The sequence below is a fragment of the Dendropsophus ebraccatus genome, chromosome 10 (genome assembly GCF_027789765.1).
Source record: "Dendropsophus ebraccatus isolate aDenEbr1 chromosome 10, aDenEbr1.pat, whole genome shotgun sequence".
Classification (NCBI taxonomy): domain Eukaryota; kingdom Metazoa; phylum Chordata; class Amphibia; order Anura; family Hylidae; genus Dendropsophus; species Dendropsophus ebraccatus.
In genome coordinates, this window is record NC_091463.1 from 20,179,580 (window position 1) to 20,195,238 (window position 15,659).

The 15,659-nt window shown below is 44.5% G+C and overlaps 1 protein-coding gene across 5 annotated transcripts in view; it reads left to right on the top strand.

The window, feature by feature from the left end:
* ATP2B3 (ATPase plasma membrane Ca2+ transporting 3) overlaps positions 1 to 15,659 on the top strand; it is a 162,858-nt gene that overhangs the window by 114,064 nt on the left and 33,135 nt on the right. For 3 of the 5 annotated variants that reach the window (XM_069943663.1, XM_069943659.1, XM_069943661.1), the window contains exons 8-12: positions 623 to 664; positions 6,769 to 6,933; positions 10,220 to 10,434; positions 12,262 to 12,504; positions 13,902 to 14,143. In XM_069943663.1, the coding sequence (XP_069799764.1) occupies positions 623 to 664; positions 6,769 to 6,933; positions 10,220 to 10,434; positions 12,262 to 12,504; positions 13,902 to 14,143 (907 nt within the window). The remainder of the gene's footprint in view (positions 1 to 622; positions 665 to 6,768; positions 6,934 to 10,219; positions 10,435 to 12,261; positions 12,505 to 13,901; positions 14,144 to 15,659) is intronic. The other 2 variants (XM_069943660.1, XM_069943662.1) reach the window with 1 other exon arrangement.

Consider the following 15,659-nt stretch of genomic DNA (forward strand, 5'->3'; position numbering starts at 1 on the left):
CATTAGGTAGTTGCCTCCAGTAGGTAGATAATACCCCACCAATTAATCCCCCCATTAGGTACTTGCCTCCAGTAGGTAGATAATACCCCACCAATTAATCGTTGCATTTGATAGATAGATGACCTCAGCAGGTAGGCAATCCCACACCCTATTATGTAGATATCCCCATTAGATATAGGCAGGTGGTTTCTTCTCCCCAGGATACCCCTAGTAGGATGGTAATATGTCCACAACAAAACGAAAAATATTAAGAATTCCACTCACCTTCCCCTTGCCCCCACCCTGAGACAGGCCCTTTTCCTTCTCTCTGTTCCAATCTCCTGAAGTGGTGCCGGTCATCTTGATTGCTTAAACAATTCTGTCACGGAATTTTTAGATGGAAGGAACTTTATTTTATGATGACTAAAAGTCAAAAACAGAAACCACTTCATTTCCCTTTCATTCACTATGACTGATCCCATTGTCAGAGGCCGCAGACTTCTGTCTCCATCCCATCTGTCCACATCCAGCATTCACACATTACAGACCCATCACCCATGTTGCACTTGTCTTCTTGTGCTGTTGCAGTGCCCTGTCTTGTTTGTTTTTAAGTGTTGTGTTTGTCACTCCTCTCTTGTTGTAGGAAAGCAGCAGGATGGGGCAGTGGAGAATATTCAGAATAAAGGTAATGTGCCAACCGTGCCAAGTGTGACCGCCACAAACTTCTACATGCATATTAGCGTTTTATTATTGTAGTCAAACATGAACGTTAACATTAATATTTATGGTGATACCTCCTATAAAGAAGTTGTAACGCAGCGCTCCACCTAGGATGCCCTGACTTGAGGGGTTGTTGCTGTTCAACCCAAGGGGCCTCTCCAAACATTGGGAGGTCATCACTGCTGTGTTGAAAGGTTGGGATTAACATTGTGGATATATACATGGTGGGTGGGTACCTAGTGGAATATCTTGGTTAGACAATGATTCAAACCACAAGCAGCATGAAATCCCAAGGGGCACAGTTGTTATATGCAAGTATACTTTATTCTTAAGTGCCATCTTGGTGGTGTTCTTGGCTTCTCCCCGCCCAGTATGACCAGATTAACATGTCTCTTCCAACATATAAACAGCACGGTGAAGAATAACTAGGAAGACCACCCAGATGGCACTTAAACCAGTGCCACAGCTTGGTTTTATATTTGTTCCAAATGGCATTTAAAGGAGAAGTCCAGAATTTTTTTTTATTAAAGTATTGTATTGCCTCCCAAAAGTTATACAAATCACCAATATACACTTATTATGGGAACTGCTTATAAAGTACTTTTTCCCCTGCACTTACTACTGCATCAAGGCTTCACTTCCTGAATAACATGGTGATGTCACTTTCTGGATAACATGGTGATGTCACTTTCTGGATAAAATGGTGATGTCACGACCCGACTCCCAGAGCTGTGCGGGCTGTGGCTGCTGGAGAGGATGATGGCAGGGGGATGCTTAGTGTCCCTCCAGTGCCCTGTGTCCATCAGTGTCCCCCTGCCATCATCCTCTCCTGCAGCCACAGCCCACACAGCTTTGGGAGTCGGGTCGTGACATCACCATGTTATCCAGGATGTGATATTACCATGTTATCCAGGAAGTGACATCACCATGTTTATCCAGGAAGTGACATCACCATGTTATCCAGGAAGTGACATCACCATGTTATCCAGGAAGTGACATTACCATGTTATCCAGGAAGTGACATCACCATGTTATCCAGGAAGTGAAGCCTTGATGCAGTAGTAAGTGCAGAGAAAAAAGCACTTTATAAGCATTTCCCATAATAAGTTTATATTGGGGATTTGTATAACTTTTGGGGGGCAATACAATACTTTAATAAAATTTTTGCAGGACTTCTCCTTTAACCTAGTGCTATGGTTCATTTTAACTAGGTTTTTACTGAAATGCTGCATTGTTTCAGAGTAAAACATCTTTGGTGTTCCACACTGTGGTCCAGGCAGTTTAAGTCTACTAAAAGGCCATTCTCCAATCAAAGTATTCTATAACTTATACATTATGGGGGAGATTTATGAAAGGGTGTAAATATACACCTGGTGTAAACTGCCCACAGCGACCAATCACAGCTACTTTTATATGTTATCAGAGCTGAAAGCTGAGATGTGATTGGTTGCTGTGGGCAGTTTACACCAGGTGTATATTTACACCCTTTCATAAATCTCCCCTTATGTCTATAACCACAATTGTGCACCTAAACTTTTAACACAGTAACAATGACCCACCAACGCTGGAGCCCCTTGGGTTAAATAGGGTGGTGATAACGTCACTGGATTCTGAAAATGTTACAATGGCATGGGATCATTTACTATAAGTAGAAGAAAAAAGGATTCTCTGTCAGAGTAGAAGGGATTCTTTACTGTAAAGGATCCCATACAGCTTAGACTAAAGCTGGCCTTAGTCAGGTTCAGACGGCTATCTAAGTTGTATGGCAGCCTCTAGAATTTACACTAATAAATTATGTCAGTGAAGAGAAGGGTCGGACATGTTGGATTTTCACCACCTGACCCTTTTGTTCTGGGAGGCGTAAGTCACCACCAGATCTATCTGGCTAAGGCTTACCCTTCTCTTACCCTTGCCAAACCTTCACGTGTATGGGGAGGTCGACAGAGAAAACTGTCAGCCATGCGAACGCCTGACCAACGTTTATTGTAACTGTACAGCCAGCGTAGAGCTGGGAGGCCATGGGACTCTGCCAGAGAATACTGTAATGGGGTCAGTTTTTTACTATCTATATCATATAAGTCCCAAAACATCACTAATTTCTCTGCCCTTCTAAAAAACTTGAGGCTTGTCTTTTCTGTAAGGCAACTGGCTGCAGCAGGAGCCCTCCGCCACTGCTCCGACTGCAATGGGAGACAAGTACATAACAATCAGAGTAAACCCTTTACTGTACTCTCCGCTGGTCCCTGATGACCAGTTTTACGGCTCACGTTTGTAAAGGGGGTGACAGTGCTTGTGTATTAACGGAAACTGGAGGATCCCTTTAACCTCTTAGTTGTCGTTTGCGTATTTCTCATTACCATTAATATACGCACATATACTAAGTTTTATTTTACTGTATTGATCAGTCCCTCTCAGTAGAAGAATGGACGTACGGCTAAGATTTTTTTTTTCTCCCTCTTAAATGTTTATTTCGGCACAATGGTTTGATCACAGCATGGAGGCCCTCAGCCAATCAGGCTACTCATTCTTCCCTGCCCACTTCATAACCGGGGAATGAGACACAACAGGGTGTGTTCTGTTACAGCAAGAAGGCTTGACAGGGCTTCTATTGTGGGCCTGCATTTATACGCCTCAGGTGCGTTGTTTTGGTAGAGGCCTGATGGTCGAATGGCTGCCTCCATCGAGCTGCATAATTGTATGACAACAATGCCATCTCGGTAGGGCACACTGGCAGCTTAAAAATGGATATAAGGAATTGAAAATATTCACACTTCCCCGGTGGAACATTAGCAATTACAGCTTAAAAATATTAACATTTAGTATTAAAAAGATTGGGGTTGGACGCACAGTCCTTGACGCACATTCCATAGGTGAATAATCCAAGGTCCAACGGGAGTTATCGACAAAATGTTCTTAGATAAGCTGGTGGACCCAGACAATGTGTAATGGTAAGTCAGGAGGGATCGACTAGGGACAAGTTCTACAGTAGGTGGTCTTTAAAGGGTTTATGGCCTATTCTAAGGGCTCTATTACACGGAGCGATTATAGGCCAAATCAGCCGATTATCACTTTGTGTAATAGAAACAACAATTAGCTGTTGACAACGATCATTGGCTGATAGTTGGTTCAGGTTTGGACCTAAAATTGTTACATGCCGACCACGCATTGCTACGTGTAATAGCGGTGCGCGGCCGATGGCTGACAATTGCCTTACCTCTCCCTGCTCCCAGTCTTCTCTCCTAAGTTCCGCAACCACCTGGTCCCAGAGGCTGCAGCGGCTGAGCAGCCTGTCAGCACAGGAGAGAAAACCTGGAGCAAGGAGAGGAAAGGGCTGCATGGACAGCGCTAACGATGTCCATGCAGCCCTTACTGCCCTTAAGGCCCTTATCGGGCCATCTGATAAGTCCAGTAAACAAGCGCCGATCTAGCAGATCGGTGCTCGTTTACTAAAATGATCGGGACGTGTAATAGGACCATTAGGATAGGTAATCAATAACTGATGACCTATCCCACACTACACTACAGTGAATGGGCCAGAAACTAGAGATGATGACTGTATCCATATTTTCCAAACAGCCCTAGGGCTGCATCCATCTTCTCAAAAGCTGAGCAGGTTTCATTAATTTCTACCAGAAACCAGTTGTAGCGAATGGAGCCAAATGCTTTTGGCCTTGCTTCCAGATTGGAGGAGATGATGGCCTATCCCAAGTAGAGATGAAGGAATTTACAGTAATAGTGAAGAAAAAGCGCTTTGTTATCTCAGCAATCCACTCTTCAGCCAGCTGCCTTTTAACTCACTACCGCTCCGTGCCGCTCCTTACCGGGTGCTGGGAAAAGCTGGATCCAGTCCTGGTAAACTAGGAGAAGTTTCCCGGGACTAGATCCAGCTTTTCCCGGCACCCGGTGAGGGGCGGCACCGAGCGACTGTGAGCTAGAAGGCAGCCAGCCAATGAGCGGATTGCTGAGATAACAAAGTGCTCATCTCTAATCCTGAGAATGGGCCATCCATCATATTTGCCTACAAAAAGTTTCCCCTCACATGCAAATTTTTACCATGAATGTGTTTTTTAGAAGATTTGTATTTATTTATTACATTTTTCTGCTATTTTTAAGCCATGTAGCATACTGAGAGAATGTTTAGGTACCGAGAGCACTTTGACTCAACACAAAAAAAATCAAAATGGCACCATAAAGCAGTTTGTAGCACATCGCTTTTTTTTCCCTATCAACTTTAATACACCATCTGGCTGCACAAAAACATTAAAGAAAAACACACACAGAAGAAAATTTTATACAAAAAATGAGTACTCACCTATAATGTGTGTGATTTCCCTGCAGCACCTCCGGAGGAAAAAAAATGCAATTACACAATCTATGGGTTAAAGTTGTTTATAGCTGCTCTCTCTGGCTATTAGATCTGTATGAGGGACCCTCACCTCCTATAAACCTCCTTTAGAGGGGTTATGACACTTTTTTTGCTAGTCAGATCACATATGGAATGTTTTGTAGAGATTTGGACACTTATACACAAGAAAGACATGATTGAGGTTCATTAGGTTCAGTGGCAGCGACCAAAGTAAGGAATAGAATGGGTCAAGTATGGTAAACAAAAAGATTCTCAACCTGTGAACTATGATCGATTTATACCCCAGATTATAAGCAGGGATACGGAAGTTTCTTACACCAACACAGAAGGGGATTCTTTACTGTAAGAGCAGAGAGACTATGGAGTTTATTAAAAGAGAAATAACGGTACACATTGTGTACACATTAGGGGAGATTTATCAAACTGGTGTAAAGTAGAACTGGCTCAGTCGCCCCTAACAACCAATCAGATTCCACTTTTTATTTCTCACAGACTCTTTGGAAAATGAAAGGTGGAATCTGATTGGTTGCTACGGGCAACTGAGCCAATTCTACCTGTTACATGGTATAACTATTATCTGATGGCAAAAATCCGATCCCCACTGGTATTCTCAGACATGATGCAAGGACGTCTTCTACCACTTTGGGCCAAAATGCCCTTTAGTCCATGTAGATTTCTTGGTAATTATCATAGCATAAAATTGGGTTGTTGAAATCTAATTCTAAATTACATTTCCCTTCACGAATATAGTCACACATATTCCAAGGTGGGAAATGAGCGCACAAGCTTTATTCTGTTTCTTCTTTATGTTTGTGGAGAGAAAGGGAAAAAGCATCATGAGAAGTTCTCCTCCGTATAGCTACAAAATGGCATGGTTGATGCTGGTGGGCTCAGCTTAGACCCTAAAGCGGTACTTCCATCATGCCTGGACAGATAAAGTGAAAGCTTTGGCCATCCAGGTATGATGGGAATTGTAGTTTTGCAACAGCTGGAGGACTGAAGGTTCCCCATCCCTGCCCTAAAGCAAGATATAAGTCATATGTAAGATTGCTAAGCAGGTCCTTCTACATCCACGGCCAGTACAGACTCTGCACCAGACCTCGGGGTCCGGATTCAGATCTGTGGAGGCCCCTGAGGAAAACACAACATTTTTTTGCAATCTAGCTACAAAAAAACCAGAAATCTTACACTATATAAATAACAAAAAGAGATTTGAAGTGCTCAAATGATAGTACCATGTGGTGTCTAAACAAGACTGCCCAGTTGTGGTGAAGAAGAGAGATTGAAGTCTCTAAATGGGGAATCCCTAAGGTGAGGTTTACACATCATTCCTATACTTATCAACATATAAGTCACCAAAATGGGGAAATAGAAGCCTGGCCCTTGGAGTTCCCATGGAGCCCCCCAACATTGTGCCACCAAAACTGCAGGCAAATATGATCTTCCTTCTACGACTGGTTTTGACCATTTTCTCTGCATTATTGAATGGTCTAACTGATGACTAAGCATGATGTTGGTGATGTCACCCCCTTACAAGTCACGTGGTCCAGGACATGTCCTGAGTCAATACACGAGATGCAGCCAAGAACTGACTGAATAAGACTAAACATGGTGCCACTCATGACCTCCACATACCAAGGTGCCTAGTATAGGTCCTGCGTCCTATTTATCCTGTCTTTTTCTGCTTTGTTTCTCTTTCCTAGCTAAAAAGCAGGATGGCGCTGTTGCCATGGAGATGCAGCCGCTGAAAAGTGCAGAGGGTGGAGAAATGGAGGAACGAGAAAAGAAAAAAGCCAGTATTCCCAAAAAGGAGAAGTCGGTGTTGCAGGGGAAACTCACCAAGCTGGCAGTGCAGATAGGAAAAGCAGGTAAAACTGGGTATTACTAAAATATTAATGGATGTCATGATAGTCTTAAAGGGAACCTGTCACCCCCCGTGCCAGGGACTCTTAAAGGGACAGTTTATATTTTTTACCTTAATTTCTCCATCCATTGATACATAAATGTTCTTTTTTTTTTTACTTAAAACTTGGATTTACTAAACAGCTCCTGTTCGTAGCTGCAACAACCTGGGTATTATGTCATGTTAATATAGGCCTTTACATCGTCTATATACAGAAATTTTTTGCAAAAATTTGTCCATGAAAACCATGCAAACATTAAAATACACAAAATTTAAATTTTTCAAACCAAATGCCCCCACCCCCATCCCAAAAAAGTTATGGAGTTATGTCTCCAGGTTGTGTAGTTATAAAAGTTTGGGAGTGGTCTGGTGGACAGGAGATCCCAAGAAGGAGTGGTCACGTGTATAGGAGACCCCAGGAAGTAGTCTGGTGGATAGGAAATTCCTAGATAGAGTGGTCTGTAAGATAGGAGATCCCAGGAAGGAGTGGTCTGGTGGACAGGAGATCCCAAGGAGTGGTCTGGTGGATAGGAGATCACAGGAAAAAGTGGTCTAGTGTATAGAAGATCCCAGGAAGGATTGGTCAGGAGGATAGAAGATCCCAAGAAGCGGTGGCCTGGTGAAAGGGAGATCCCAGGAAGGAATTGTCTGGTGGATAGAGATGCCAGGAAGGAGTGGTCTTGTTGAAAAGAGATGCCAGGAAGGAGTGGCATGACAGATGTGAGAGGGGTAGTCTGTCATATAAAAGAGGTGGAGAAGGTTTGGTGTGGTACTTTTTGGTGAATGGAAGATCCTGAGAAGGAGTGTTAATGGCACATGAAACAGCTAGGGTAACTAGTGGTCTGGCACATGGGAGAGGTGGGAAAGATGTAATCTGGAGCATGGTGTTCCCAGGAAAAGGCACTTGAGAGACAGCTGTACTAGGAGTGGTCTGGTACATGAGACAGCTGTAGTAGGAGTGGTCTGGTACATGAGACAGCTGTGGAAGGAGTGGTCTGGTAAATGATACAGCTGTAGAAGGAGTGGTCTGGTACATGAGACAGCTGTAGTAGGAGTGGTCTGGTACATGAGACAGCTGTGGAAGGAGTGGTCTGGTACATGAGACAGCTGTGGAAGGAGTGGTCTGGTACATGAGACAGCTGTGGAAGGAGTGGTCTGATACATGAGACAGCTGTGGAAGGAGTCGTCTGGTACATGAGACAGCTGTGGAAGGAGTGGTCTGGTACATGAGACAGCTGTAGTAGGAGTGGTCTGGTAAATGAGACATCTATGGAAGGAGTGGTCTGGTACATGAGACAGCTGTAGTAGGAGCAGTTTTGTACTTGAGACAGCAGTGGAAGGACTGGTCTGATACATGAGACAGCTGTAGTAGGAGTGGTCTGGTACATGAGACAGCTGTGGAAGGAGTGGTCTGGTACATGAGACAGCTGTGGAAGGAGTGGTCTGGTACATGAGACAGCAGTAAAAGATGTAGAAGGAGGGTTCTTGCTCATGAGATACTACTGGAGATACTACTAGAGCGCTCTGAGAGGCTTTAGGCTTTAGCCCTTGCTTAGAGTATTTATACATATTTCAGGAAAGGAAATGGTGACAAGTCCCCTTTAAGTAGGTGCTCTCTACTAGATATACAAACTGCTCCCCAGAACTGCTCCCCCTGGTGATGAGGCTTTCTCTAACACTTAAGTAAAAGACTCTGTTTTATGTATTAACAAATTCTGTTCCCATAGTAAAATGCCCATGAACACATTATTTGGCTTAATTTAAAGGAACCAGAACATGGCTCCGTGAATGGCGTCCTCAGCTGTATGTAGGTGACCTGAATGTATTGCATTTGTTTGAAGAGCCGCTTTGATGAACAAGCAAAGTCCACGGGCAGTTTACATTGGGAACTTCACGCCTCCCATAGAAGCCTCCTGTCAGATCTTTCCATTGACCTCTCAATTGTCTCTCATCTATTGCTATTCTCTTAACAAAATAAAATGTCTCCCCGACTGTCGGGTATAAAATAATAGAAAGAACGAGAAGAAAGAACAGAGGACGGAAGAAATGAGATAGAAGTTTTAATGCTTTCTTCTGTAAAGCCGAGATGTGTTTTCTTCTCCTTGTATAGGCCTGACAAAGAAGTCGCTTCTCATTCTCAAGCTAACATAGACTTGGCTGTTGCAATTTTTACATGACAAAAGTTCTAGGCATAGGCTGGCACCGATTTCCATCTAGCGGGCATATGGGCAACAGCTGTTCAGAACAACTTAGGGTCCTTTTACACGGGTCGACTATCGGCCAGGAACATCGCTAAAAACACTCCTGCAGCCGATAATCATCCCATGTAAAAGGGGCAGTGGTCAGCCAAAGACCGGGCAAACACCCGATTATGTATGTAAACATCCATGCTGACAGTTTCCAGATCACGAGCAGCAGTGTATACTTACCAGCCACGCTGCTTGTGATCCGGCATCTGGTTCTCCAGTCCTCCTTCAGCTGCTGGTTGTATATTTAGGCCCCGCCTCCCCCTGAATGATTGTCAACTGTAGGAGGCGGAGTCCGAAGATACAGCTGGTGTGAGGACCAGAGAGCCACATACCAAATCACGAGCAGCATGGCTGGTAAGTATAGATTGCTGCTTATGATCCAGCATCTGGTTTTCCAGTCCTCTGCCAGCTGTATATTTAGGCCTCACCTCCTCCAGAATGATTGACAGCTGGAGAAGGTGGGATCTCAAGATACAGCTGGTGCGAGGACTAGAGAGCCAGATACCGGATCACAAGCAGCATGGCTGGTAAGTATAGACTGCTGCTTGTGATCTGAAACTGACTGCACGGATATATACATATCTATAAACATGTCTGTGCTGTTAGGCTCGTTCATGCAGCTCATCTGCTTGATTTCTCGTGCCGTGTAAAGACACCATAAACAAGCCGCTGATCGCGCTCATTTGCGCCCCCCACGGCTGAGAAACTTCTTGGTCTAAAAGGATTGGGTTGGGTTTGGTGCTGTCCATCGTCTCTGGATTTTGCTGTACTACAACCTCTAGTATGAACCGCCACCCACTGGAAGATGTAGGCCAGCAATAACTGGACGACTGCTGACAAATTCACGTTCCAGGGTAAAACTTGCAACCGAACTGCCATATTCTGTCTCTCTGTCCCTTATTAACCTGGTTTGTTGTCCTTTCTAACTCGCCTCCTCTCCTTCTTCCCCTATGCTCCTTTCCTTTCTCTTGTCCCTTTAACACCCCCTACCTCCTCCACCAGGTCTGGTGATGTCGGCCATTACAGTTATCATCTTGGTGCTCTACTTTGTGATTGAAACCTTTGTGGTGGAGGGGAAAGTGTGGCTAGCGGAGTGTACCCCTGTCTACGTGCAGTACTTTGTCAAATTCTTCATCATTGGAGTTACTGTCCTAGTGGTGGCTGTGCCAGAAGGCCTGCCCCTAGCCGTTACCATCTCTCTAGCCTATTCTGTCAAGGTAAGCAGTAGCGGCTTTGGAAACTTTCATATTACAACATCACTCCAAAGACGTCTCAGTTTGTTTTACACTATTGGGGTCTTATACGCCGATCAGCCATAACATTGTAACCACCTGCCAAATATTGTACGATTGGGAGGTGATATACAATGAGATGTGGCTTCCATGGATCAGACAGATGATGGATCCTATTGAGATTTGGGGATTAGGAGGCCTCGATGTCTTTGTCGTGTCCCTGAACAATGCCTGCAGTGTGGCCCACGGGGCATTATCCATTAGGGGGTCCTGCTGCCATGATGGGGGGGACTTGGTGTGTACAATGGTTAGGTAGGTTATACGTGTAACATCCACATGCAGCCAGGACACAAGGGGGAGATTTATCAAACTGGGGTAAAGTAGAAGTGTCTCAGTTGCCCCTAGCAACCAATCAGATTCCATCTTTCATTCCTCACAGACTCTTTGGAAAATGAAAGGTGGAATCGGATTGGTTGCTAGGGGCAACTGAGCCAGTTTCACTTTACACCATGTTTGATAAATCTCCCCGATGTTGTGTTTACACAGACAGATTTATATGACTGATTTTTGAAGCCAAAGCCAGGAATGGATGACAGACGCCATTGTCACATTATAATCCATGTTTTTCCAATCACCTGTCAGCGGTTCTCATGTTATGGCCCATTGGTGTATGTGTGTGTGTGTATGTATATTGTTAGACAAGGCTCTGTCCATCCTTCCATTGTATATTAAATAAGAAATAATCCGGTATCGCTTCGTGTATACAGCGCCTCTGTAAAGTTACCATCATTTTACATTGACTCCCAAAGGGTAATCGGGTTACATTGTTCTAGAGACAAGTGAAAAGATTGGATCAGTCAGGGTCTCTGTGCTAGGACCCCCATTGACCATTAGATGGGAGAAGCGCGCCGCTAAGTGCTTCACTCCCCGACAGGCTGCCATTTACATCTCAGTAGACTGTCTCCATTGTAAGTCTATGGAGCTCACCTTTTCTTATCACCATCTTCTGACTGGTGGAGGTCTGAACACCCTGCTCTCGACTGATCAATACTTTTGACTTATCTCTAGGACATGTAGAGAAGAGTTTTCTATGGGGCATCCATAGTGCAAATAAATCCAAGTCTTATTATTGCATGTTCAGGTATAAAAAGAGTGCAACGTTTCGACCCACAAGGGGCTTTATCAAGCATGCCGTGAAAGGGGTTATCCCAAGGTTAAAAGTTATTCCCTGTCTATAGGAAAAGGATTTTTAAAAAAAAGTTTTTAAATCAACTGGTGTCAGAATGTTATACAGATGTGTCATTTACAATTTAAAAATCCTCCAGTACTTATCAGCTGCTGAATGTCCTGCGGGAAGTGGTGTATTCTCTCAAGTCTGACACAGCGCTCTTTGCTGCCACCTCTGTCCATGGCAGGAGAGGTTTTCTATGGGGATTTGCTACTGATCTGGACAGTTCCTGACATGAACAGATGTGGCAGCAGAGAGCACTGTATCAGACTGGAAAAAATGCATCACTACCTGCAGGACATACAGCAGCTCATAAGTACTGAAAGACTTTAAATGTTTAATAGAAGTAAATTACAAATCTATATAACTTTCTGACACCAGTTAATTTGATAGGAAAAAAAATTTCTCCGGAGTATCCCTTTAAGGCCCTTGTTCCCCCGAGTGAATGGAGTGATAGCATATGTTTAGTCACCGCTCCACTTATCCCTTATGGGACTTCCCAACACATATATCGCAGTAAAGTGAAACTTCTATTGAGTTTGTTGTATAGGCGCACTATTCAGACATGTGTTTTTGCATTGCAGAAAATGATGAAGGACAACAACCTTGTGCGACACTTGGATGCTTGTGAGACAATGGGCAATGCCACTGCCATCTGCTCTGACAAAACGGGAACCCTGACAACCAACCGTATGACCGTCGTGCAGTCTTACCTTGGAGACGTCCATTTTAAAGAAAAGCCAGATCCCAGCAGCATCAATTCCAAAATCTTAGACCTGCTCGTCAATGCCATTGCCATTAATTGTGCCTACACCACCAAGATTCTAGTAAGTTCCTTGCCTCCTGCTCACCTGCACAAGAATAGCATAGCCAAGGATATCACACTTATGGAGTGTCTGGGCAGTGTATAGTGACATGATGATGGAGTGTGACAGGAATCATTGCCATTGGTTAACTCCTTCACTTCTCTACTCTAGACCACCAGGGATGTTACCATTAAAGGGGTTATCCAGTGCTACAAAAACATGTCTCCAGATTAGGTGGGGTTTGGGACTTGAAGTAAATGGAGCCTAATTGCAAACCACACCTGAACTGGAGACAAGAGAGGGAGAAAAGTGGCCGTTTTTGAAGCGCTGGATAACTCCTTTAACCCGATCATTGCCCAAGACCACCAAGGGTGGTCTAGGGCAATTAGCCTTCTTACTACTGTAGCCCACCAGGGGTGTTATCATTATCATCTCTTCACTGTCCTCATCCCCTTCTCAAGACCACCAGGAATGTCAACATTGTCACATTGTCATATTGTCATTATCACTGCCCTAGTTTACCAAAAATCATATAATTGAAGAGGTACACTGGTGATTTAAAAAGAATTTGTAGATTACTTCTATTTAAAAATCTTGCTTCCAGTACTTATCCCCTGCTGTATGTCCTGCATGAAGTGATGGATTCTTTCCAGTCTGACACAGTGCTCTTTGCTGCCCCCTCTGTCCAGAGCAGGACAGGTTTTCTATGGAGATTTGCTCCTACTCTGGACAGTTCCTGCCACAGACAGAGGGGGCAGCAGAGAGCGCTGTGTCACATTGGAAAGAATACCCCACTTCATGCAGGACATACAGCAGCTGATAAGTACTGGAAGGCCTGAGATTTAAATTACAAACCTATATAATTTTCTGACACAATTAGATTTGACAACATTGTTTTCCTTCTCCGGAGTACCCCTTTAAAAGCTTAACTGCCCTACCCCACATGGATGTTACCATTATTCTCATAGCTGCCCTGGCCCACCAGGGATTTTTACAGTTAATCCTATCAACCAGGGACGTTATAGTTAATCACTTCATCACCATAGATTTCCTGGCGTTACTAAAATTCATCTCCCCTAATTACCCTAGCCCACCAGGAATGTTACTATTAACCCCTTCATTACCCACTAGTAATATTCTCTATGATCCTATTACTTCCCATTAATAGCTAATGTCCTATATTTAGTTACTTACTTGGACTATATACCATACACAGGCAGGAGTGGTGCTGTTCCTGGACGTAAGCAGCCATGTTTTCCTAATCCTCTATAATCCCTTTAATTTGACTTCATGGCAATAAAGTAATCTGAACGTTGACTACTATACAATTCACGTATGACTTCCAGCGCTAACATATGGCGGCTGTCAGCTTAGACCGGCGTCACATACTCATCTCCGTGTCTCTTTTTATTCTTAAGCCTCCAGAAAAAGAAGGAGCGCTTCCCCAGCAAGTAGGCAATAAAACTGAGTGCGCCCTGCTTGGCTTTGTTCTGGATTTACAACGGGACTACCAGCTGGTGCGAGACCAGATTCCTGAGGAGACGCTCTATAAAGTGTACACCTTCAACTCTGTCCGTAAGTCTATGAGCACCGTCGTGTGCCTACCCAATGGAGGATTCCGACTGTACAGCAAGGGAGCTTCAGAGATCGTCCTGAAGAAGTGAGTGAACCCCAGACACTTGGGAGGTGCCATTGTTCACCTTTTATGTGGATTGGTATAGACTGTCCCTTTAAAGGGATTGCGCAGCCCGTTTTTCTCTTCCCTTCTTCTTGCCGGCAGGGACAGATGCCAAGTCCACCATCTGACGCCCAGCAAGTATTGTGCATATGTCCTGTTTTAATAAATAGGATGCATGCAGGATCCATGTTGGGCATTGGATGGTTCGCTTGGCAGCTGGCCTTCTTGGCGCATGAAGACATGGGGCTGAACCGCCCCTATAAGAATTAAAGGTTGATCTCTGATTTGTTGCTATGCTCACCACTGTCACTGACTACAAAGATTGTAGATGAATTGCAATACCACACACAACCTGAGGGCATGGGTGGTGCTGTTTTTGAAGGAAAGTTACTGTGCTTTCTATAATCCTGGATAATCCCTTTAAAGGACCACTTCCTGTCAGCCATATTAGTTTTCATCACTAAGTAATCTGCACTTTTTTCAGTGGTCCCTCTCTCTTGTTTGTGAAAAGTCTGATAGGAAGAACACATTGATCCAAGTATATAGCTAAATTGGAGTCTGAGTAGTCTGAGGACAGCCTTAAAGGAGAACTCCAGGGAAAAGCAAATTTACCAGACGGGCAAGGGGTGGGGGGAACTATACCTACCCGTTCCTGAGCCCCCTCAGCGCAGTGTCACCGCTCATGGGCAAGAGGGCGGCTGCACATAAAAAAAAGAGTTTTCAAGCCATCCAATCACTGGCTGACTTGGATGGGACAGCGCCACGGCCAGTGAATGGCTGAGTGGGCTGTCACACTTATTTCTAGAGTGACAGCCCAATCAGCTAATCACTGGCTACGGTGCTGTCCTGTCCAAGTCAGCCTGTGATTTGCTGAGCGAGGATAGTGACAGCCTGCTGAGCCAATCACTGACACTGTGCTGTGGGGCCACAGGGATGGGTAAGCGTAGCCTTCTTATTATGTTCCAGCTACCCCCTGCTTGCCCAGGATTTTTAAATGTCACTGGAGTCCCCCTTTAAGGAAGTATTAAGGACGGAGGTGTATGGAGGCATCATATGGCGGCACACACACCTACAGAGGCCGCCATGCCCAGTTTTGATGCCACCCAGCTATTCCATGAACATAGTCTGTAACCTAGTGACACCATGATACTTTGCCTTCACGACTTTGCTCAGAATCGGTCATCTCTTCGCTAGTGAATGGCGGCACATTATTCACGTGGTATCTGGCACACACAATTAAAGTTCCTTCAGCTCCACAGATTGGACAGTAGGAAATCAAAGACGTTCCAGTGGATTAGCGTAGTCACTCACAGACCATATGTTACTCGCATCCGCTCTTCAGCCAGCGGACTCCTATTTCTTAGACTATGCTCCGCTACACCCGGATGCTTCGATTTCCTACTTCTGGGAACCACGGAGAAGGTTTAATTAAAGACAGCGGGGAGCGGAGAGCCGCACAATGTGTCACAATGCAGAGCAGGCAACCTCCGCCTCAACA